Source organism: Camelus dromedarius, chromosome 19 (genome assembly GCF_036321535.1).
Source record: "Camelus dromedarius isolate mCamDro1 chromosome 19, mCamDro1.pat, whole genome shotgun sequence".
NCBI classification, from domain to species: Eukaryota; Metazoa; Chordata; class Mammalia; order Artiodactyla; family Camelidae; genus Camelus; species Camelus dromedarius.
In genome coordinates this window covers 38,873,919-38,900,378 of record NC_087454.1, presented here as the reverse complement: position 1 = coordinate 38,900,378, position 26,460 = coordinate 38,873,919, and the positions used below count along the sequence as shown (strand labels likewise).

Sequence of the window (26,460 nt, the reverse complement as noted above, 5' to 3'; positions counted from 1 at the left end):
CTAGAAGAGTGCTAAACTCTTTAACTTGAGATGCCCGGTTTTCCAGTTAGTAAGTAATCGTTTAATGTTCAAATGACCTGGTCTTTGTTGTAAAACTTCTATGTATCCTAGCTCCTTCCCTATCTCTTCAGAGCAGTCCCTCTGAGTGATCTGGGAGGCTGTCATCCTGGGCTTGGAAGGGGTTTGAGTCCTCAGAAATGTCTGCCAAATAAAACGTAACTCTCAACTTTTAAGCTGTGCATTTATTTCAGTCAACAGAGCTCAGAGGGTTTTTCATATGCCTCTGGGAGGGCATAGGGTTTGCCACGTGTGGCAGCCAGGTTCAAGGAACTGCCCCCAGTCAATGACACCCTGGGAGGGGCGCGGCAGGGACATGAGGCCCCCTGCTCTTCCCCTATGTCTGAGTATTTACATTCAGATAATAAAAGTCAAGTGGGATTTGGAGAGACGTTTAGTTTGCAGGTCAGCATTATTTCCTGCAGTTCCTTTTCCCCCTGTGACCCCCACATATGATGCATATAAATAAATGGAGACCACAAAGTGAGGGGGGGTTTGATTTTGTCCAGATTGGTTGGACGTGGGTTGTGGAAAATCTAATCTCCTACTAAAACTGTAAAAAGAGTCACTGTGGTCACCAATACATGGAAGCATTCCTTCCATTATATTACACAATTATTTTTTATTCTCAATCAGAAATGAATAATAGGTACAATTTATATTATGTATGCTCCAGACTGTGCTAAACTTTTCCTATTTTAGAGAATATTAAGGCATTTTCTTGAGGGATGAGTAGAGCGCAATGGGGTGCCTGAGAGTTTGACGGATAATGTTTAGAGAATGAAATGGAGTGGAAGTTTCAGTGACTGCAATAAATTGATCTAAAGTGTAAAAAATGACAACATAATGCCATCTGCAGCAACATGGATGTTCCTGGAGAATGTCATTCTAAGTGAAGTAAGCCAGAAAGAAAGAAAAATACCATATAATATCACTCATATGTGGAATCTAAAAAAAAAAAGGAGAAAAATGAAAACAGAAACAGACTCACAGACATAGAATACAGACTTGTGGTTGCCAGCGGGGAGGAGGCTGGGAAGGGACAGACTGGGAGTCTGAGATTTGTAGATACTGACAGGTGTATATAGAACAGATAAACAAGTTTATACTGCGTAGCACAGGGAAATATATACAAGATCTTGTGGTAGCTCATGGTGGAAAAGAATGTGAAAATGAATATATGTATATTTATGTTATGACTGAAAAATTGCTATGTACACTGGAAATTGACACAACATTGTAAACTGACTATAACTTAAAAATTAAATAAATAAACAAATAAATAAAGTGTAATAGACAACCCATAGTCAAGTTTCTTCACCCTTGTGTCTGTTTTTTATAATGAGCCACATTTCCTGACTTTATTACTTAGAAAAGAAGTTTAGGGTCAGTTGGCAGCAGGCAGGCAAGTTTCCTATTTATGTAGCACGTACAGAACCTTATTCCTGCTCAAAGTCTTATGATCGATACTGAGGGAAAAGAAATCTCTGGATAAAATACATTCTAAATGTAACAAATTGATAGAGCATTTTTTTTCCTGCTTAAAATGAACTATGGAAGTGAGATTACGCTGAAAGGTAATGAGATACAGTTTGGTGGTCAAATTACCTCATAGCAAGATAAAATATTCATTCCTTTCAGAAGATAACTATGAGAAAACTGCTTTTCTATTACAATTATCTTCAGGAAGTCTGAGGCAAAATGACCTGTGCTTTTCAATATAGATCATTTAATTTTCTAATAGAGAACAAATTTAGCAGTTTAATGGGGTTTTAGTCATGCATTTTTATAATGCCTTCTCCCATACTAAGCGTTTGACGCCTCTAGTTGGAAGGCCCTTAAACTTAGACCCATGGTGCTGATCCCCTGGACTTCTGCATAAAATATGAATGTGACTGTGCCTTTTTCTGGGCACAGTATCTGGAGGTTTCACCTGATTCCAAAGTGATCTAAAAGTGTCACAGTGATCTACCAGGCAACAGGAAATAAGAATGACACAATAAGTTAAGGAGTCAAAGATTCTGTGACTTTATGTGATGTAACAGTCCAATTCTTATTTTTTGTTCTATAAATAACATAGTTTGTTTTTTCCAGGTTTACTGAGGGATATTTGACAAATAAAATTATAAAATATATAAAGTATACAAAGTGATGATTTGCTATATGTGTACCTTGCGAAGGAATCCCCCCCACTGAGTTAATTAGCATCCATAATCTTTACACATATTTATCTATTTCCCCCCAGTTCTTAATATTGCACCTAGCTTCATAAGAGTCCCGTAACCATTGTACCCTGACTTCACCTTTTTGGAAGGTGGATTTTGAGAGACCTAAGAGTTCATAAAACCACTGGAATAAGGCGAGTATTCCTGGTCCAGACATTTATTTTATTTTATTTTTGCTGCTCCCTATCTTGTATCTAAATGAAACATTTCCCTAAATAGTAGCATAATCAGATGTTTATTCATTCATATATTTATAATTTCTAAAAATAAAGCTAATTTAAGCTACATTAAGAACATATTTGGGCAATTTACCAAACAATTCCTAATACATATTTATTCAATATATGGGATAGTGTTATCAAACTAAGATCTATCAAAATTGTGTATTTTCATTGGAATACATTTTACAGGAAAACAGGATCTTTTAAAATTAAAAAAACTGTATCACTCAGTTAGTCATACAAATATAATGTTGAATTAAATAAAATGCACTACCTAAAAGTTGAGAATTATGTTTTATTTGGCAGGTTTTTCTGAGGACTCAGCCTGGGACACAGTATTTCAGATCATTCTCAGAGGCTGTTCCAATGTGGCAAGGTAGAGGCCCCGATATATGAGTTTTTGCAACAAAGACCAGGTAGTCTGAACATCAGAAGGTTACTGTTAATTAAAGAAACTCAGATATCTCAAGTTAAGGAATTTAGTGCTTTTCTGTGTAAGGGAAGGTGCAGAGGTCCGGGCTCACTGGCATCATTCCTTTGACGTGCACCTGGCTGTCTAGGGCCTGTATCCTGCTCTTTCCCATCCTGAGTCCCCTCCGGGGGCACTGCTAGGGGCTGCCTGCTTGTCTGCATCCTGAGTTCCCTCTGCTCGCTGGCAGGGGTGGTGGCAGTGGCCGATGACTTGAGGGCCACAGCATCCTTTGTTTACTAATACGGCTGCAATACTCTTCATTCACAATAGCAACATACATGAAGTTATAATTGTAATATTGTGCTACATTTGAATGATTAGACTAATGTGGGCTTTCTCTCCCCTATATTAAGAAAGAAAGAAAGAAAGAAAGAAAGAAAGAAAGAAAGAAAGAAAGAAAGAAAGAAAGAAAGAAAGAAAGAAAGAAAGAAAGAAAGAAAGAAAGAAAGGAAGGAAGAAAGAAAGAAAGAAAGAAAGAAAGAAATGCCTCCCCTGAAATTTGAGAAAGAAAAGAAAAGAAGAAAGGGGAAAAAGTGAAGAAAGAAATACCTTAATAGTTATCAGTGAAATTTGAAGCAGAAAAGAATTAGATCTATTTTAAGGGGTCAATTTTCCAAGTTTTACACCTTGAATCAGTAGTCACATATCCATGCATGAATGAGAACAAGGGGCAAGCGGGGAGCTACAGCTGAAAGGAGAGACTGAAAGGGTCAGAAGGAAAAGGGTTTACCAGCTCTTATGGCAAAACAAGGTTGGGAGGAGTCCCGAAGCTTGAGTGAATGAGCAGCAGTGGGGAGAGGAGAAGGAAGGTTGGTAAATGTGTTGGGAAGGAGCTGAAAGGTGACCAGGCACACACACAGAGAGATGGGTCATTGTAACCCGGAGCTACTTCAGATTCCCTCCTGTGCCTGGGACACCCAGGACGACGTTCTGACCACAGTTTTTCCTGATCTTGAGATTTCCTTGAGATCCTGCCTCCAGTCCCTGTCTCTGACTCTCAATCTCTCTCTCTCTCCCCACCCTCCATTTATTCATTTATTTTTAAATGTCCCTCTGATCTAATCTGAATGAATCACTTTTCAAAGGATCTCACTAAGATGGAATAGTCTTCTCCACAGTGTGTGGGACCATTGGTTAAACCTGTAATTTCATTACTCAGGTGAGAGGACCTTAGGCTCCAGGATGGTTACTTCAAATAGTGTTTTGTTTTTATTCCTAAGAATAACCAATAATACATGCATTATTTTGTCAGCCCCTTTTTGTCTTCTGCAGTCTACTTTCTAAATATATTTTAATACATTGTTTTAATGTGCTGCATTATTAAGCATTACTGCTGACTGCGAGAATGGTCTCACCACAATCTAAGAAGAATCAACTTGTTCTCAGAGACGACTGAATATTCCTTTGAGTGTCTGGCAACATATAATTCCAACACATGTTATTTAATGCTTCTACTCCTGCCATAAAAGTTCTCTCAAACACCCCTCATCTATGTTTAAATCACTTGTGAAGTGCTTTCACTAAGGGTACATTTGTGCAATGATTAAAAAAAAAAAAAGAGGATAAAGAAGAGGCCCATAAGCGAAACAGATTTATGAAGAAATTATTGAATGAATGAGTAGCTAAGAATTAACAAGAATTAGTGTTTTACCACTAAAAACAATGTTGGCAAATGCTTACTGAATGACAAATCCAGAGTTGTCTATGTGAAAAGAATTAGGCAAAAAGGATGCTCTAAATATGGCAGAGCCCAATGCCACCCGAAAGAGACTTCCTTCATCCTCTCCAACGGAGGGTGAGAGAGGCCATAGCAGGTGGGCCTTCCTACTGTGACAATGTCCCTGATTAGGGACCATCTGACCCAACCCTCCTGCTGCCTGACCTTGGGCCTTTCAGATAACCATGCTGGCTGTTAGTACCTTTAATCATAAAATGAGGGTTAGATTCTACCACTGGTTTTCAAACCACCCTCTTTGGGATGTTATGTCTCTGAAAATTCTTTAGGAGACCGGCAGAAATATTTTCAAGTATTTTCTTCCAAACCATTACTATTTAAACTGGCTTGGAAACCTATTAATTGCTCTGAACTCAAAGATCCCTTCCAGATCTGCAATTATGTGAATGCATCTGTACAGGTGTGGGGATAAAAGCTGTAACAGAGAAAATGTTTTCTGTGGCAAAGGGGGCTGGATTTAATTCCAGGGTAGCGGGGGTGTAAGGAATTTTGGAAAACAAGACTGTCTTTGTTCACAAAACTGAAGATTGTTATTACCATTCTCATAGGTATTGCCAACTGAAATAAATGCACAACCTACAAGTTGAGAGTTACGTTTTATTCGGTGGACATTTCTGAGGACTCAGCCTGGGATGACAGCCTCTCAGATCGCTCTGAGGGGCTGCTCCGAAGAGGTAGGGGAGGAGCCAGGATATATAAAAGTTTTACAACGAAGACCAGGTAGTTGGAACATTAAAGATTACTTATTAACTGAAGAAAACCGAGCGTCTCAAGTTAAAGAATTTAGCGCTTTTCTATGTATGGGAGGGAGCAAATATTTGGGCTCACTGAATTCATTCCTTTGACAAGAACCTAGCTACCTAGGGCCAGTGTCCTGTCCTTTCTTATTCCGAGTCCCCTCAGAGGGCACCACTGTGAGTGGCTGTAGAGGCCGGGCTGCAGGCCTGTCTTCACTGGGGGCTGGTGGCAGCCACTTATGACTTGATGGCTTCAGCATTCTTTGTGTACTGATATGGTTTGCAGTATTTTTTGTTCACTGTATGATCTGTGTTTTGCTGCATTTTGGTCAGAACATCTAAGTTCTAGAGAAAGGGTTACTCTCCTCTTATTACAAACTTGTGCACTAATCAGCTCACTGTTAATCCTAATAATTCAGTACACTTTTTAAAGTAAAGAATAGTTCTCACATAGTGGGTCTTTTATTCATTCCTTACACAGTAAGTCTGTTTCACACTTAAAAATGTGCCTGGGATAGGATGATGTCTGTACTTTGCATGAAGACAAATTTTAGCTGAAACCTTGTCCTATGTGTTGCTTGTCTATTTCTGGGCTTAAAAGAGAGTATTTATCCATCTTCGTAGAAGGATCTCCATTCAATGTAAAGAGAATTCCACTCTGACTCTGACATATATCCTTGCTTATAATGTGTCTTTCTAAATCTCAAACTTCTCAAGCAAGAAGTAGATTAGGATAAAAAAGGGAAGGGCAGAAAAAAAATATAACTCATCTTGGGGACATGTGCTAATAGTAGATAAAGTTTTCTGTCACTGTGCCCTGGGGAACAGATGGGACCAATAAGTTTGGCTAAAATTATTACAAGACTCTGTGTGCTCAAATATTATTTTGACCTAAACAAAGATAAATACCAGTTGGAGAATGTGGACTTCTAGATGACGGATGTGGCTTAAATAATACAGTCACTTAAAATTTTAAGATCTCATTATTCTTATTGTAACAGAGTAACTAACACGTCCATATTATAGCAGCCAAGCTCTCGAATTCTAAACTTTAGAATAGAAAAAATGAAGACACAAAGGGCATCTGAGAAGTGGCAGCAATCTAAAAGTTAACAGGCTTTTAAGAATCTCAGAAGAAGTTTGCACTGAAAAGGGGCCAGTTTCAGCAGTTATTTAATATTGATAACAACAGACAGCTTATGCAAATAGATACCAGAAGTGATTATTTTCTTTATATGTGAATAGTGCCAAAGTCCTAGTGATTGACTAACCAAAAATGGTAGCATTATCACCCTCACATATCAATAATTCAAAATTTCCATCCATATTACTTGACTGAGTATTTTGGAGAAAAGATTCTTAATTGGCGTGAGTCACATTAAGAACTGACTAGTTAAAATGATTGTATATTTCCAGTCTCTTTCAAACACATTTTAAACAATCTTTCACTTTCATAGGAACCGAAATACCCATTCTTCCTATTAACATTAGAAGCAGTAACAAGGAAAATGCCAACCATCCCCCATTTCCCTCAAGCTCATTACAATGTTACATTTTTACACTCTGCCTGCCAGGGCACACTCTTCAAATACCAGATGGTTCAATTAATTACATTGTAATAGCTTGTGCCCCCTCCATTTCATGTGAAAAACTAAGAGAAAGTACAAACAAAATAGGGAAGGAAACCATTCTTATGAGAAATCTCTGCCTAATACCAGGATTTGAACACAGACTTAAGAAAAACTGCCCTGAAATATTAGTATTTTCACAACATCAATTCTTATCCTCTGATGATTGTTCATCATACTGATCTCCAGACACCAATGGTTAATACCACATGAAAATGTACAAAAGTGGTATTTGCTATGTTTTATTCAAATCTAGTTTATACCACTTATCAACTGATTTGTAATGACATACAGATGTTTAACTGGTTTGACTCTTAGACATTCTATTCTGCTTCTGTTACCCGATGTGGAGATAACATGCTATTGTGAGAAAACCCTGGGCTGCAATGTCAGATACATCTTGCCATGGGTTCACACTGCTCGTGTAGCTACAGATGGTCTCAGCCTCAGTCTCCTCATTGAGAGGATAAGCATTCCACCTCCTTCTCAGACTTGTGAGGATCACAAAACGTGGTCTGTAAGCTACGCAGCAGGCTGTCTGGCAGGCCACAGATTCTAAACCAGTGCACTGTCCCTTCCCTAAGGAAAAGTCTATGGGCAGAAGGCATATGAAGAGAGCAGAAATAAGCCATGAACATTTAAATTCTTCTAATGAAAACCTTCTTAAAATGAATCTTACCATGAGAATTGGCTAATAATGGCCACTAGGAACTGCCGTTGGCACATTTATCACTTATGAGAATGCTTTGAATTTCCAAATAGGTTATCATAATAATGCTACCATTAGGGAAAGACCTTCATTGCTATCTGTGCAGAATAACTTGGCAACATCTGTATAAACATCTGTATGGAAACAACTGTGGATCTCGTGTTTACAGAGGTAGATTTTCATGGAATACTGGGCTTCTCTGTGGAATATGTATTTTTTTATTTTAAAGACATAATTCCTGATTTATTACAAAATGAAACACTCAGAAGTGTTGAGCGATACCCAAAGTTCAAATGTAAAAGCTCTCCTGCCTATAAACTTACTTTGGCTGCTTCTTTCCACCTGCTAAATAAAAAGTGAACTCATTAAACTGAACTAACTGTGGAAGATTTAGCCATTCTGGGAAGATAGTCACCAAGAATGATGACTCTCTACCAGCTCTAATGTAGCAGCATATTTTGTGTGAACTAAGGGCTAGGATGCTCAGAAGCTTCTGTGCACAGCAGGCCTTGAGTCCTCTGCGAGGCTCGGCTGAGGCAACTGAAGGGACTGGGCAGCATCCCCTGTGGGTGGAGTGAGCACAAGAAACCCAGTGTCGGAAAACCCAGAGTGCTAACGGTGGAGTGGGTATTTGGGCAGGAGTCTGGCTTGCCCAGATCTATACTTCACCCAAGTGCAAAGCTGCCACAGACCCACTGGGGAATGTCTGGTCTCCCTGGAGGCAAGAGGCCAAGAAAGATCAGAACAGGTGAGCCCTCAGTCCGCAGAGGTGATGGGAGACTGGAGCATGGGATGGCATTTTTTAGGTTCTCACCTTGTTTTTGGTGGCCTGCCTAGTTCTACATTTTCGGTCCATGTGGGGGAGACTATTTCACTTTGTAACACTTTGGAGGACTGGTTGTAACTGAGCAGGACCCTGGGGGGCCTCCAGGGTCAGACCCCCCCCCCATGTCCTCTGCTGCAGCTCCTCTCTGCAGGACCCAAATAATAGTACCTCATGTCTATTTCCTGTGTTTTTCAGATGCTTAAAACCACCACCCAAGGGAAGAAATGAACTACTCGATGATCCAGAGCATGTGGTCCCCAGGTCTTCTGGCACCTGGGGGTTGATGGTGTTGACCACCCTGTTACCTCAACACCAAGCAATCGGAGAACTGTGCATAAGCTAATCATGTGCCCTGCGACCCTCTCCCTCACCTGGCCTTTAACTATGTTTTGCTGAAACCTTTTGGGCAGTTCGGGGTTTTCTTGGGCATGAGCCACCCCATCCTCCTTGCCCGGCCCTGCAATAAACCTTCCTCTGCTCCAAGCTCATGTTTCAGTTTGGCCTCATGGTGTGGCGGGCACACAAACTTGCCTTTGGTAATAACATGGTGTCACTAAAGGTACCTGAAGAAAACCACACTACATCAAGACAGAAAGAAAGGAAAAAAGAAAAAGGAAAGAGCATCCAGAAAAAGCAGAAAATAAACCAAAAAAAGCAGTCAGAAAAACTACCCGGTGAAAAAAAGTGGCTGGAGAAGAACAGAAATAAACCTGAACAGAAAAACAGAAGAAATGCCTGAGATCGTACAGCTATAGTACTTTCTGAAGAAACAGAACAAAACAGTATCTTCCTGATTTGCGCCGAAACCATTCACCTGAACCTGGTGGCTGAGAAGACCTTGAAGGCCGTATCTCTGAAACACATGACCAAAATGGTAAGATGAAAACTGTTAGAAAAAGAAAATTTGAAGCAAGCTCTGGGAAACTTGCCACAAGTAACAGGAGCTCCCAAAGGAGAAAAAAAGGGAAAAAATATAGAGAAAAGAAAATCTACAAATAATAGGGAGAGACTTCTGAAAGAAAGACCTAATACTGCCAGTGGGCTGACGGAAGGGCCAGACCGACGTGGGTTCCAGTGAAGTCCTTGACCTCTGAGGACGAGGTACCACAACCTTACAGGGGCGCAGAGAGAACGGACAAAGCTCACCTGCAGCGCCAGAAGCAGGAGGAAGGCAGAACTTCAGTGAGAGGTGCTGAGAGATGGGAAAGGACTGTGTTGTGAGAACTGGAACGCCTCCCTGACATCTCTCAGCTAAGAGGAATAAAAGCTACTTGATGATCACCAAGAATTCCATTAGTCTGTCATCTAAACAGCCCATCAGAGGAATATGTGTGAACTAAGACTCAAACCAAGCAAGTGAATTGGGTTATGGCAGGACGAGTTTTACAGCCCGACTTCTCCGATTTCCTATTCTCTCCTACACCACCTGCCAACCCATTTGCAAGGCCCAGGAGCACTGGACACCTGGAATGGAGACAGTGGGGACACTGAGTGAGTCGTGCATGCTGCCTTCATCACACCCGCTCCCCAACCGTAAATACGGGGATGAGGGGAGCTTTGACATGGATTTGAAACTGACATCATAAATTGGAACTAACTGGACTTAAAACCTGAATATTGTAAATTTAGATTCTTCTTAGAGGAGAATGAGTGGAAAGCTATGTGATTTGCTCAAACTGTTGGTAATGAAAAAGAGTGACTGTGGTTATTGAAAAATAAAACCAATTACAGTTTGTACCATGTTGAGTACAGACTATACCCAGTCAGCCATTTGTACTGGCATTTTAAGGACTTGTAAATGCATCTTCACATGCACTATGTAGAGAGATTGGGTAGAACAGGCAGAGAAAGGGACAGAGAAACAAGAATTCAAGATGAGATAGAAGATACATTTTTTGGGAATGAGGAGGATTCATCCAAGTTCCCTGGAAACTAGGTTGGATACCGTCTGGAGGAACCAAACATTTTCCATTATAGCTTCTTGAAAAAGAGGCTTCAGAACCACTAAATGAGCTCAGTTAATCAAGGACAGGCAATTCAAAATACGCTTACATTGTATCTTACGTAGCTGCAAAATTTGCTTTTTAAAAGTAAGAACAAATGGCAAGAATAGAAGTTGAAGACACATTTCAGGAATCTATAATTTTGCAAAAAATAATCCATTTTAAAATATGCTCTTCCCTATGTAATAGAGAACAGATCTGACTCCATATCAGATCTGCTCCTTTAGTTTTGACCACTGTGCCCTGTTTTCTAGCCTCAGTCTTGCCAGCTCTGCATCTTTTGGGAAACAATGTTGCCTTAAGCCTGAAATAGACAGGAGAGCCTATTCTCGGGGCTGTGACCTTTAAGGATGTCAGCACTTCTGCACTTAGGCCGAGATGGCAAGATGCAAAACAGAATAACCTTTGTTTTATTGGAGGTTTACAGGGACACTATGACCTGGCCCACATGGACAGCTGCAAGAACAAAGAATGCCTGCAGCAAGAAGTTTGTGACAATGAACCACACCCTCTCCCCTATTTTTTTTGTGTAAAAGGAGCCTGTATTCTGACTAGAGAAGAATGGTTCTCCAAGACATTGGTCTGCAGGCTTTGTGAATAAAGTCGCTATTCCTTGTCCCAACACCTCGTCTTCCGATCTACTGACCTGTCATGCGGCGAGCAGAACTAGTTTGGACTCAGTAACACATGTAAGTTTTTCTTGTTACATTAAAAATACTTTTTTTTCAATATGAAATAGTGGGTCATCAACACTGTCAAGAAGCAATCAAAACATCCTCTCTTTCTTCACCCTCGCCCCCGACTTCATTCATCTCACTCTTAGTTTCAAGGAATAACTTGCCATTGTCTGTAGAGCCGTGGTCTCTGTCAGTAATAGATTTCTCTTAGAAATGACACCTTCTGTTTGATCAGTGTTGCCTGATGTATCCTCATTATTGTCCCATCTGGTCTCCCATTTCCAGTTCTCCCTCAAAGACTCCTGCATATTATTTACCTTTTATTTTTAAACAATTTATTTATTTTTAATTTCTTTTTAAGTGGAGGTACTGGGCATTGAACCCAGGACCTCATGCATGCTAAGCATGTGCTCTACCACTGAGCTATACCCTCCCCCCTCCCAAATTTATCTTTTAAATCTTGAAAATAGTTATCTGGTTCTTAAACTCCACAAGAGCAGTGGCTGATGTGACACAAACTCCTAAAATTGTTCCTGGCATATATGTGATACTCAGAAATATTTGTTACATTTCAACAAACCCTTTGCCTTGCATTAATTAATATCATTTATTTTACTTAGTTAAACAAAGCTTTCATCTTGCATTAATTAGTACAATTTATTTTTGCTTATTTAAATGATTTACTCAGTTAAAATGTATACATTTTATTTAACAGACTCTGATGATTGAGCTACTTTTCTGCCTTGTTTCCTTTTTTTGGTACCAAATCCTTCAATCATCATGAGTTGCTTCCATCTGTAAACGTATTTGCAAGTCAGTGTTGGTGTGTTTATCATATACCTATGTACAAGTCTGGATTAGCACTAGTAAATGTTTTGGATACAATATACATTTTCTATTTGATCCTCTAAGACTTTCCTTAATACCAGAACCCTGTAAGAGGTGAGATCCTTCCTTTGGAGATCAAACCTGCATCTTTAGGAGCTACAGTCTGTAACAACACAGATAACTTTTTAGGAATGCTGCGAAGCCTTCAATGTTAATGACTACCTATGGAATTGCAAAAGCAGGTCCTTTGAGTATAATGTCAGTTAACTCATCAAGAAGATGAAATCAAGGTGCTGTAGAAAGGGAAGATTGAAGCTGAGCATCTAAAAAGCAATTAAAGCTCATGAAAAGAGAGGCCTTGGAGAATTCAGAACCCTGGCATCAAATGGGAACAGAGATAATTAGTGGTAAATTCTGTCTTAAGATAGAAAGCGGATGATCACACCCTGACCCTAGGTTCAGAGAGTGCGTATCTGGTTGTCTGCCCTGGTGAGAAGGAAGAAGACACTTACATTAGGGTGAGTAGAAAAATCACACTCAAATAGTTATCCACTGCCCCTTTTATCTGTCTTTCAGGTTATGTGCATCAAATTGGCAATGTTAAAGTAGCCTGGGGTTTCAGTAATAATAACAATAATAATAAAAAAGTCCGTACTATTATTATATAATTATTATTAGTTCTATTCTAAGAACTAGTAATAATTTTAATTCTTTTAAAGTCATAAGCTTATATTATTTATTACAACTTAGCAGATAAGAAGAAATACTCAGTATTAGATGATGATAAATTTTTCCAAATAGAATACGATCATAGCGCTATAGCAAGACAGGAAACACTCTGCACAAGCAACAGCTCCACCAATGCACAGCTCTGTGCTTAGTGCTTTTAGCTACCATGCTATTAGAATACAGTTAATCACAGGAAAGCAAAGGGAATTCACTGGTTTTGAGGATAGAAATCTGAGGCAAACTCTTGACAGCACTGTAACAACCGCCACATCAGTGAAGGAATGACATCCAGGTGGTGGGTTCTGTTTCTCCCTCTGCACTGAATGTTATTGTTTTACTCTGTTCCTGACCATTCTCTTGCCTGCAAGGTGTTACTATTGCCTTCATCATGAACTCCTGCCATCAGCCAGACAAAACGGGTCCGCCATTCCCCACCTTGTAGCCTTGACATTTATCAGTGTTACTTTCGCTGGCTGGTGGGTTTTTATTTAATCCCTTGTATTCCCTATATATTCATCTGCATGAAAGACTCCGACCAAATGTTCACTTTTTACCAAATTATAGCATAAATTCCTCTATGTTTATTTCTATTACATCTATTTCTAAGCATTCTTATGTGAAATAAATCTTCCAAAATGTTATTAATTTTTTGTTTATGAAAGTCTAGATCATCTTCTATCTCCTAGACTGAAAATACCCTGATTTTCTTTTCTCTTTTCTGTATTATATCTACTTACTTTCCTGTCTGATTGCTGTTGGCAATCAGTGTCATTTTCCCATTTCAGAGCTAGGATTACAATCTTTGAGGACTAGAAAGCAAGAATGTCCTCTATTTGCTTTCACCATATGGAGGAAAAGAGTTCTATTTTTCCTCCATAGGCACTCTTAGTAGGTTTCCTGTATGGGTTTCCAATATTTCAAATGTGAAATGATATAATATGCCCTAATCGCCCCATTTCAAGAATCACATCTGTCACCAAGACATACACCCCATCTAATGTAGGAAAGAAATAACCTGGAATGATTCTTTTTTTTTTTTTTTTTGCCTGTGTTGGATTGACTAAAAGTTGTGTATGTGAGGCTGGCAGGACCAATAAAGGACACACAAAGACAAATATAAAACTTCACATTAGTATAAAAGGTGTGTGTGTGTATATGTGTGTATTCACGCCACCTATGTGTTACTATAGATGACGTGAAAATCTTCAAACAGTATGTTTCCCTTTCTGGCAAAGAAGGAACTAAATATGGGGAGCTGGGAATGTCCATCTGGGTTTGTTTGTTTTCTACTGGAGAGTGTTTTTGTTAAGACCTAACACACACACACACACACACACACACACACACTCACACACACACATTTTCTTTAAATGATGCAAACCTCTAGAGATGATCAGTAGAGATTAAACGCAGGCATGACAAATACTTTTCACATTCTGTCACTTCTGATAATACAACAGTACTGTGTAGCTTAAACACCAGAAAGATTCTGAGACCAGGACAGGGTTGGTGGAACTAAGAGTTGTGATCTCTTAATCCTGTGAATGACTAACTCTTAAGGAGGTAACAAAGATGTTTGTGATCTGTGACCTAGATCTGATTTCTTGTTTGTGTGGAAAACCCTCCTTTCATCTTTTTTTTTTTTTAAACTAAAGGATGTATAAATTCACATTCAAAAGGCAGAATCTTCCTGAAGTCTTCCTAAGTTCTGATCATGAAATAGTGCATTTTGTTTTAATCATGAGTTAATTACTAAGCATTGGTAAAACTTACCAACGCAACTTAATGGAAGGTGAGAGGCAGCCAATTTAGGAAAATGCGATACAGTGATGTTATTTTAAAGTACATGCTGTCCCCGACATTTTGCAAGGAGCAATCTGCAAAGCCCTGTGTGCCAGCCTTAGTGCCTGGGCTATTAAAGAAAGGGGTGTTACAAAATATAATAATGGCAATTCTTGTTTCCCCATTTATGGGTTACAAAGGGAAGAGATGGGCATTAACATAACTGAAACGTGTATTAGTGTAGGATTTTATATCCCTTTTGTCATGATTTGTCAAATTTATATACCGCTCCTAATCTGTATTTGCAAGACAAATTAGCAAATATTAAAAAAAAAACTTTAATACAGCACCTTCACAAAGCATTAGAGATTTAAAATGAGCAAGCTTCAATTTATTGATGTGTTACTGACCTGCCACACTACTTGTTTTGATAAGGCTGAATGGCGGCCACCAAGCTGGAAGTTTTCCCCATGGCAATAATATTTCTTTTCCCTTTAATAAATCACTGAAGATATGAAAACTATGCTGATTTCCAACATCTGACATGATACAGACATTTCTGAGGAGCTGGATGCTTCTCAGTCAGCAGCCTTAGACGATTACATCCCATTGGAGGGCAAAGTTGGGTACATGGTGGATAATGTAGAGGAAGGTGGAAGTTCTAACCGTGGACAGATGTTCCATGTTGCAGAGGAGCTGGGTGTCAGGGGAACCCCCTATCAGTCTGCGTTACCTTTCTGTGCTGGTCTAGCTTGCCTCCTGCTGGCTGTGGTTCTCCACCTGTGATGTTTCTAAGTGTTAATATCCTGACATGTTAGTTCTATGGACTTTTATATAAATGTCAAAGGAAACCTGAAATCACCCAGCAATTTCTTATAGCAAAGAAAGAACTGGCAGTTCATTTTTGCCCCTGGTGGTTCTGGCAATGAAGGAAGTCAACAGCTGCCATCCTTTGCTTGGAACGAAGGCAAATGGGCAAAAAAATTTACCAAGTAGAATGACTTTCATTGATTGTAAAATTTGCTAATTCCACATTGAGTGATAATAGACTATATTTTTTAAGCTTATTCACTCATAGACAAAATATTTATGAAGTGCTTACTTGGGGCCTGGCATCATCCAAACTGGGAGAATAGAGCAGTGAAAAAGATACAATAAACCCTGTCCTCACGACGTTTATATTTTAGCAGGAAAATCGGCAACAAATAAGCAAAAAAATAAACATAGTACATCTGAAGTTAAGAGCTAAGAGGAAAATAAACAAGTGAAAGGGGCCTCAGTCAGACCACTTCTTCTTTTTCTTTTTTTAATGGAGGTACTGGGAATTGAACTCAGGACCTCATGCGTGTGAAGCATGCACTCTACCACTGAGCTGCACCCTCCCCCCTTCAGCCAGATCCCTGAACAAACACTTACTGTGCCAGACAATTCTCTAATGATGGGAGCACCAGAGACACTGCCAGCCCTGCCCTCAGGGAGTGTACATTTCAGGGGTGAAGACGTAAATGAAATGATTACAAGCACTAGGTCTAAGACGTAAGTGACATGCATTACTGGTATTTATAAGAAAATAGAGTTAACCTAGCCTACAGCCTAGATCTAAAATCTATGTTGTAATGAACTGGTATTTCATTGTACATAGCTCACCTCAAAAACTCATTCCAAGATTCTATCTACAATAATAAAATAGATTAAAACATCAATGAATTTATGTATTATATACATTAAAATATATGTAGTGCTTTTTAATTTTCTATGTCCTTTCATATGCATTATTCCATTTGATATTCAGAATAATTGTGAGAGAGGTCAGCTGAAGATTATCTTTTTAAAGATGATTAAGCTAAAGTTCTGAGAATTAACTGACTTGTCTACAGTCACAAAATGAGTTAGTAATGCAGGCAGTCCTAGCTTTTTCCTCTACCACTTAATCACCAGAGGTCTGGTCTGAGCTAAATATAGCAAAACTCTTTACCCAACAGCACCAGCTTTTCGTTCAGAAGCAAAAGGAAGAGAGAACACAGCATCCCCATTCTTAAGAAATATGAGATCTATTTAGGGAGGTGTTCACATAAGTACCAGATAGTAAATCGTGCGGACGTTCCCTGTGCTATATATAAAGCCATGGAATAATCAGAGTGCTACGGGATGATTCTATAACCTTCCCTTGACAGAAATTTTTAAATTGGGCATAAAAATAGACTATGCATTTAGATTTTGAGGCTTTTCCATTCCGAAATTCTTTGTCATTGGTTTTTCTTTTCCCATTCTGAAAATCACTGGCCAATCAATGAATCTTACCCACCATTTCCTCTGAGTTTATTGCTTAGTTTAGAAATCTACAGTGTTCCTTTATTGCACAGATTAATCTTAGCTATTCTCTTTCTCTCTTTCTGCTGAAAATTTCTGCCAGGGCACTCCAGAAAACTTTACTCAGCATTCTCTCCTAATTATCTTATTCCCAGCTCTAAGCCAATGCCAAGATTTCTATTTGAACAACCTCTTCCTCAAATGCTAAATTGTCGACCTTTAGGAAAGCTTCATGCATTTAACCTTCCTCTAGAAAATCAGCAGGGAATTCTATTCAATATGCAGCCCTGAATCTGCTGTTTCTCTCATATAGAGCAATGACTTTATTTTTCCAATTTTTGTGTGACCTCAACACGTCTGATTCTATTCATATTGATTATTTTATATGATTTTTTTTAATGAGCCAGCACCTGGCATACTACCGCAGAAAAAAACATTTGATATTTTCAAATACTATCATTGTCTGTTACAGATACGATACATCTAATCTCTTTCCCCTCCCACTGTGCCTGAAAAGAGTTTCTCTATTAATTAAAAATTATAAATGATACATGTCAACTTCTAAGGAATTAAGGCACAAGAGAAAAGGCTACAACCTCACTTACGTGTTTGTGGTTGTCTGTTAACTGTCTTAATTGTGGCTAAGAACTGATCTGCAGCCAGTAGCTGAACACAAACGCTGCTGTCAACCACCACCATGTGGCAACAGGCCAAAATCTTTTGTGTATTCTTTTTTTATTTTTGCCTTCATATCAACTCTACAAATAATTAGTCTGCAGTATCAATTGCCTTCTAAAGAGTCAGTGATGATCAAAGGCACAGTTTTTAATAGAAACTGATGAGAAACATCTTGATGAAAAATGAAAAAAATACTCACGGGAACCAGAAATTTTTTAATCTCTTCCAAGGCGTGACTCATACGTGAATAAGCTTCCCCAGGTGGAGCAAACACTTCAATTAACACATGAAGTTCATCACTCAAGTGGGCATATTTGGCTTCCCCACTCTTCCTTAATTCTTCTTCCTGCGAAAGAGGTTATTTTTAGAAATACAAATCCCCTCATTTTGCATTGACTTAACATTTACTGAGAAGATAACAAAAGAGCATTGTCTAAGCAAATTTTCCACAAGTAGAAACACTTTGAGAAATAAAAATGGGGTACAAGCCATAGAAAGATTTTAAAATTATTCCTGAGTGTTTGAAACATTAAAAAAAAATCCTAGCATAATTATCTACACCATATTTTAATCAGCATAAAGGAAAATGCTATGGGGGAGGGTATAGCTCAAGTGGTAGAGTGCATGCTTAGCAGGCACGAGGTCCTGGGTTCGACCCCCAGTGTCTCCCCTAAAGATAAATAAATCTAATTACTTCCCACAGCCAAAAAAAAAAAAAAAAAAAAGAAAGAAAAGAAAAAGAAAAGAAAGAAGATGTGGTTGCCAGGGGGGAGGGGGTAGAAAGGGATAGGCTGGGAGTTGGAGATTTGTAGATACTGACAGGTATATATATAAAATAGATAAACAAGTTTATACTATACAGCACAGGGAAATATATTCAAGATCTCATAGTAGTTCATGGTGAAAAAGAATATGAAAATGAATATATGTATGTTCAGGTATGACTGAAGAATTGTTCTGTACACCAGAAATTGACACATTGTTGTAAACTGACTATAACACAATAAAAAAAATCAAAACTAAAAATAAAGAAGAAATTAACTAAATGAAAATGCTAAATCCCTGAAAAGAAGTTACAGAAATGCCGTTAACTCTTCAGAGTACACCACTGGACGAAAAAAATCGCAATTCTTTAAGAAAACCAGGATTTTCTAGATACTCTTGAAGAAGTGGTGAAAAGGTTGCTTGTTCCCATTAAGCCGAGGCTTCTCTCCCAGCCTCATGCCTGCCGGCTTCCTGCCCACAGCTTCTCTGGCATTTGCTGCCTCATTTTGGTCAATTCATAGGAGTAAATTACAGGGATGGCAGCTAGGCATTATGTTGGCTTTGATTCTGCACAAACCACCTACCCTCAGCCTAACCAATGGCACATTTCGGTTAGAGGAGGTATTTTGGAGCACTGTACCCAAGTGATTACTGAAGCCTGATCAATTCAGTACAGATGCGGAGCAAATCAGCAAATTACGATCAATATGCTTTGCCTGTTTGTGTGTCTAAGGTGTATCATCTATAATTGCACAGTCACCTTGCACAGGATTCACAGATTTGAGTTGAAAAGATTTTAAGTCACTTCAGCACAGATGAAATTCAAACCCAGCTCATTTTGCAACCAGATTTGTATATATATATATTTTTAGGATTTCCAGGAAGCAAAATTCGGTTAAAAATGAACATAAATAATATTAATTATGTTTTATCTTTCTTGACTCTCCTCCCCCTGAAGCAATTGTTTCCCTGAATTTCAAAGGATAAACATTTTAAAAACAATTTTTAGTTTTATGTGTGGATTAAATTGGAAAAGTGACATGAGTAGAACTAACCTGGGTAAACCAAAGCGGTTTGGTTCTGCTAACTCTCATTTTTCTCTCTCGAGTAAGAGTCTAAGGCTACGGGCAGCTGGAGGAGGAGCAGGTGGCCCTTCTCCACACTGCCATCCAGCTCCTAAGATGCTGTTCTCATGGGTGTTAATGAAGGATGTTGTCTATCATAACCGCTGGATTCCACTCCATGGAAAAGAGAAAGAAAACGTAGGCAGCAAAAGGCTTCCTTTCAAGGACATATACCAGAGGTTGTATATATCATCTCTGCCAACAATTTCTTTGGCAAACGTGTGGTCACGTGGATGCAATGGAGGCCATGAATGTGGTCTCAGACCGAGCAGCCAAGAGGCCATCTAAACTATGACAGCTTCCTTTACAACAGGAAAAAGTGAGACTAGACACTGGTTGATTATGAACTAGGAAAGTCTTCCGTGTATAACATTTGTTTAATGCAGGGGAGGTAATTAGGTTTCTTTGTTGATTTTCACTTGGAGGAGGTACCGGGGATTGAACCCCTGACCTCTTGGGTGCTGAGCACGTGCTCTACCACTTGAGCTATACCCTTCCCCCATTAATTGAAATGAATAGTTCCAAAGTTAATGCTAGGAACCATTGGATTTCCATCTAATAAAGGCACAGAAATGGACACAGGCAATAAATCAAAAGAATATAAGATGCACACATCAGAAGGTAAATCTGTCATGATTCAAAATTCTGTTTTTAGCAGGAGGAGGGTATAGCTCACGTGGTAAAGTGCATGCTCGGCATGCATGAGGTCCTGGGTTCAATCCCCAGTACCTCTTCTAAGAAAAAATAAATACTAAATAAACCTAATTCCTTCCTCCTACCACAAAATAAAGAAGTAAAATAAATAATTTCAAAATTCTGTTTTTAAAAGACTATGCAACTCGGTCAATATTATTTAATCTTCCCGGTAAAAGGTACATGTATCCAACCGACAGTATTTACTTTAGCCATGGACCTACAAAAAATGATTTGTGGTATTTAGCTACTACAAAGGAATCACAAGCTAATCATTTTAAGTAAAATCATTAGTTGCTAAACATTAGAGAGTCTAAACCAAAACCATTAGGGGATAACAAACCTGGTTTTACATCTTCCCAAACATGCTAACTCATGCTCTGCCATAAGGTGGAATACAAGTAAAACAAGTCAGTTTTTATCAGTTATTCTTTAGGGAATAGCATGGCACGAAATAGAATCTAATTTAAATCACATTCATGTATTTAACTGTTAAAAGAATTTTCAAGGGAAATTTCTCTTAGGAATTACCTCTTGTATTTTATCTTCTACAAAGATAGAAGTCAAGTTTCTGACTTGAAAATGATTGGACAACTAGAAAAATGTCCTCTTAATTCAAAATAGCATGTTCAGTGAAGAAACTTGAAAAAAAAAAAACCCCAGCAATTACAAATATATTTTTTAAATCAACGACCATACAATTCAAGATACACTGTTCACATTTTCAGTGTATTTTCCTCAAGTGTCTTTACAACAGTACCAGTAATGGACTAGAAGTCTTAAGTTTGGCGTTACTTTCTAGGTTCCAGGTATGCAAAGTACTTTCCATGGATTATCCAATTGTATCTGCATAACCTATACTTTGGTACAGAGTTACACAGACTGTAAATCAGAGGGCAGGATCAGAATCCAGGTTACCTCATTCCAAAGGTCAAGTTCTTAATCACTACGAGTGTGTTCCGGTACAGGCACTTGAGTGTAAGTACACATTTTGTACATCCATATTCTCTACGGATATCCCTAGTTTCCAGAAGGCACTACAGTTTTCTGACATCCACACGCATGTGCACTGTGCCCTTCAGAATATCTTGCAGCAGATTTCAGGTCCTGATAACACCAAGCACACATGCTGTGAATATCCCCTCCCCTCCCCCAAAGGGTCTGATTCCTCAGTAGCCGTGTGTCCATCAGTGCCGGGGGAAACCATTCTTTTCAAGGTTCTCCCTCATCTCCTATTTTATGGCAGGTTTACCTAAAAATGCTAGTGATCATACATCACACTGTTTACCCCTAGTTCTGTGATTGCAATCATCATTTAAAAGGAAGACATTCATCCAAAGGTGTTAAGGTTGAGCTCAGATTAGCTTATACATTTTCTCTTGGAAAAACAGGCGTGCTTCATGACAGGTCATTTCCCATTTCCCTGAACAGTTTGTCCAAGAGCAAAGGCAGGATGGTTAGGACCCCAACACCATTTCTGTTTTGGGGTAGGAACTCAAGTCAGCTCACAACTGGGGAGTTCATCTTAGTTCAGATGATTCAAGACAAATTTTCCAAAATAGGACACAGAATCAGATGTCCTCTTGTGCTCTGGGGCAACCATTTGGCTTCTGGATTTGCCAACTGCAAATGTTATTACAAAACTCAAAATTTCTTAAAATACCTTATAAGATCCACTCTCAAAATCATTTATGGGTGACATCAACTTTATTGAACATATCAAAGGGGCTGAAGCAAAAGGTCACATTGATCAGCTCATTGCAGACAACTCAAGACATCCACCTTCTCTTGTGCCAAGCCCTTCCCGCTTCATTACACAATTCTAATTTTTTTCTCTTCTGCCTCTAATTTTTGTTATTACTCTGTCCTCCAGAATTTCCTAGGGAATTGAAAATTATTTTCACCTCTATTAAACAGAGTAATTTAATTTCTAAGTGCCATTTCCAAAGCTTGTACATCCAGCCCATTAATGAAATAAAGGGGACAACAGTTAAGTGTCCCTATTACCCTTAGAAGTCACAGTGGTGATCATTATTTGCTATTTGGAATGGCCCTTTAGCATCTCACACACACACACACACACACACACACACAGAGCTCTTTTTAAGGGGGGATTCTAGTGAAAGAAAATGTGTACATTTTGTCAAATTGAGAACAGTAGTAACCTGTATTGGATTTTTTTTTAGAAAATGTTATAATTGTTCACAATTTGATGTAGGCCATGTGTCCTCTGAGCAGTTTTTCACGTGCCTGTTGTCCATCTGTATATCTTCTTGGGAAATGCGCCTATTCAGAACTTCTGCCCATTTTTCAATTGGATCCTTTGTTTTGTTTTTGATATTGAATTGTAAGAGCTGTTAACAAATTTCGATTATTAACCCCTTGTTGGTCATATAATTTGCAAATACTTTCTCCCATTCAGTAGTTTGTCTTTTCAATTGCTGGTGGTTTCCTTTGCTGAGCAGAAATTTCAAGTTTGCTTAGGCTCTGTTTGTTTATTTTTGCTTCCATTTCTTTTGCTTTAGGAGACAGTTCCAAAATATTGCTATGATTTATGCCAAGGAGTGTTCTGTCTATATCCTCTTCCGGGAGTTTTATGGTTTCCGGTGTTTAATCCATTTTGAACTTATTTTCGTATATGGTGTGAGGAAATGTCCTGATCTCATTCTTTTATGTGTAGCTGTCCAGTTTTCCTAGAAACATTTATTGAAGAGACTGTCTTTTCTCCACTGTATATTCTTACCTCCTTTGCTGTAGATTAATTGACTATAAGTGTGTGGGTTTATTTCTATCCTCTCTATTCAGTTCCATTGATCTGTATGTCTGGCTTTGTGCCAGTGCCATGCTGTTTTGATGACTACAGCTTTGTAGCATAGTCTGAAGTCAGGAAGCATGATGCTTCCAGCATGTTCTTTTTGCTCAATATTTCTATGGCATTTTGGTACATTTATATGGATATAAATTTTAGAATTATTTATTCTAGATCTGTGAAAAATGTCATCTGCAAATAGTGACATTTTTACTACTTCTCTTCCAATTTGAATGCCTTTTATTTCTATTTTTGTCTAATTGCTGTGACGAACGCTTCCAATACTATGGTAAATGCAAGTAGCAAAAGTGGGCATCCTTGTTTTGTTCCTGATTTTAGAGGAAAAGCTTTCAGCTTTTCACTGTTGAGTTGATGTTGGCTATGAGTTTGTTAAAAATGGTCTTTATTGTATTAAGATATGTTCCCTCTATACCAACTTTAATGAGAGTTTTTATTATGACTGGATGATGAATTTTGTCAAATGCTTTTTTTGCATCTACGGAGATGAAGGTCTAACTTTTTATCTTTCTTTTTGTTAACGTGGTGTATCACACTGATTGATTTGTGAACAACAAACCAACCGTACATCCTTGAAATAAATCCCGCTTGACCACAGTGCATGATCCTTTTCATATATTGTTGAATTTGGGTTACTATTATTTTGTTGAGGATGTCTACATCTATAGTCCTCAGAGATACTAGTCTGCATTCTTCTTTACTTTTTGTTGTCTCTTTTTCTGGTTTTGGTATCAGGGTAATAATGGTGGCCTTGTAGAATGAATTTGGGAGTTTTTCAGCCTCATCAATTTTTGAGAATATTTCAAGAAGGATAGATATTAGCTCTTATATATATGTTTGGGTCGAATTCTCCTGGGAAGCCATCTGGTCCTGGATTTTTGTTTGCTATGAGGATTTCTGTTTGTTTGTTTTTGGCTTTTGTTTTGTTTTCCCAAATTCAATTTCACTAGTATTCAGTAGTAACGACTGGTCTATTCAGATTGTCTATTACTTCTTCCTGATTCAGTCCTGAAAGGTCGCATGTGTCTAGAAATGTGTCTATTTCTTCTAGATTGTCCAGTTTGTTGGCATAAAACTGTTAATAGTTTTCTCTTATTTTTTTGTGTGTGTTGTTATTTCTCCTCTTTCAGTTCTTATTTTATTTATTTGGGTTCTCTCTTCCTCCTGGTAAGCCTGTCTAGGGGTTTACTGCTTATCTTTTCAAAGAATTAGCTCTTGGTTTCATTGATATTTTCTATTTTTTAAATTTATTTCCTCTGATATTTATTATTTCCTTCTTCTGCTGACTTTGGGCTTTATCTGTTCTTCTTTTTCTAATTTCTTTAGGGAAGCTTAGGTTGTTTGTTTCAGATTCTTCTTGTTACTTGAGTTAGGCCTGTATTGCTATAAACATCCCTCTTAGAACTGCCTTTGCTATACTCACAGATTTTGAGAAGTTGGGTTTCATTTGTCTCAAGGTATTATCTGATTACCACTTTGATTTCTTCACTGACCCATTTTTAGCAGCATGTTGTTTAGTATCCACATGTTTGTGCTTTTCCCCATTTTTCCTCCAGTAATTGATTTCTAGTTTCATACTGTTATGGTTGAATCAAAAAAGTTTGATAAAATTTCTATCTTTTTAAATTGTTTAAGGCTTGGTTTGTGGCCTAGCATGTAATCTATCCTGGAGAATGTTCCATGTGCACTTGAAAACAATGTGTGTTACACCAGTTTTGGATGGATGTCCTGTAGATATCTATTAGGTCTAACTGGCCTATTGTGTCATTTAAGACCAGGATGACACCTGCACCCCAATGTTCATAGCAGCACTATTTACGATAGCCAAGACATAGAAACAGCCTAAATGTCCATCAACAGGTGACTGGATAAAGAAGGTGGTATATTTATGCAATGAAATACTACTCAGCCATAAAAACCGACAACATAACACCATCTGCAGCAACACAGATGTTACTGGAGAATGTCATTCTAAGTGAAGTAAGCCAGAAAGAGAAAGAAAAAAACCATATGAGATCACTCATATGTGGAATCTAAAAACAAAACAAAACAAATACAAAACAGAAACAGACTTGTAGACATAGAATACAAACTTGTGATTGCCAAGGGGGTGGGGGGTGGGAAGGACTGGGATTTCAAAATGTAGAATAGATAAACAAGATTATACTGTATAGCACAGGGAAATATATACAAGGTCTTATGGTGGCTCACAGAGAAAAAAATGTGACAAAGAATATATATATGTTCATGTATAACTGAAAAATTGTGCTCTACACTGGAATTTGACACAACATTGTAAAGTGATTATAACCCAATAAAAAATGTTAAAAAAAAAAAAAAGACCATTGGTGCCTTATTGATTTTCTGTTTAGAAGATTTGTCCATTGATATAAGTGGGGTGATAAGACCCCCTACTATTAATGCCTTGTTGTCAATTTCTCCCTTTATGTCTGGTAATATTTGCTTTATATACTTAGGTGCTCTTTTATTGAGAGCATATATGTTAACAAGTGTAATACTCTCTTCTTGTATTGATCCCTGCAACATTATATAATGTTCTTCTTTGTCTTTTGTTATAGACATTGTTTTAAATTCTATTTTGTCTGATCTGAAGATTGGTACTCTCTTACTTTCTGTTACAATTTTCATGGAATTTCTTTCATGTAAACTCCCTCACTTTCGGTCTGTATGTGCCTTTAGATCTCAAGTGAGTTTACTGTAAGAAGCATATAGATGGATCGTGTTTTTTTATCCAATTAGCTGCCTTATGTCTTGCCGTGGGTCTGTGTGGTTCCATGTTTTTGGGGACCCTCTATGCTTCCTATACCTGGATACCTGTTTCCTTCTTCAGGCTTCAGAAGTTTCATCCATAATTTCATTAAATTCATTTTCAACCCCTATTTCTCCCTCTCTGGGACTGCCATGATGCAAATGTTGGTTCCTATTTTATTATCTCAAAGATCCTTTAAGCTTTTTTCATTTTTTAAAATTTCATTTGTCTTTTTGCTATTCTGATTGGGTGATATCCATTATTCTATATTCCAGATTCCTTATGTATTCTTCTCAATCACCTCATCTGCATTTCATTCCTTCCACTGTGTTTTTCATTTCACTTATTGTAGTTTTCAGTTCTAACTTTTTTTTTAATATTTCCTCATTCTTTGCTAAAATTCTCACCATGTTCATTTATTCTTTTCCCTAATTCAGTTAGTATTCTTATTACTAAAACTTTGAATTCTTTATCTGGTAGATTATTTCCGTTCATCAGTTGTTTTCAGGGGTTTTCTCTTGCCCATTCAATTTAGACAAATTCTTGTGTCTTCTCATTTTGCTTATCTTCCTCTATCTCTATGAATTTAAGTGAAGCAGTTACCTATTGTGATCTTGGAGGGATGTCCTTAAGTGGGAATGTCCCTAATCAGTCTTCATGTGCC

The 26,460-nt window shown here is 38.1% G+C and overlaps 1 protein-coding gene and 1 non-coding gene across 5 annotated transcripts in view; both read right to left on the bottom strand.

Moving 5' to 3' along the window:
* Positions 1-26,460, bottom strand: part of KHDRBS2 (KH RNA binding domain containing, signal transduction associated 2) — a 522,708-nt gene that overhangs the window by 257,201 nt on the left and 239,047 nt on the right. For all 4 annotated transcript variants that reach the window (XR_010376930.1, XR_010376929.1, XM_031434467.2 and 1 more), the window contains exon 4: positions 17,817-17,963. Coding sequence is in view for 2 of the 4 variants with exons in the window: in XM_031434467.2 (XP_031290327.1) it covers positions 17,817-17,963 (147 nt within the window). In the remaining 2 variants the exon portion in view is untranslated. The remainder of the gene's footprint in view (positions 1-17,816; positions 17,964-26,460) is intronic.
* TRNAV-CAC (transfer RNA valine (anticodon CAC)) lies at positions 15,940-16,012 on the bottom strand. The gene has a single exon. It is a non-coding gene; the product is annotated as a tRNA-Val (tRNA).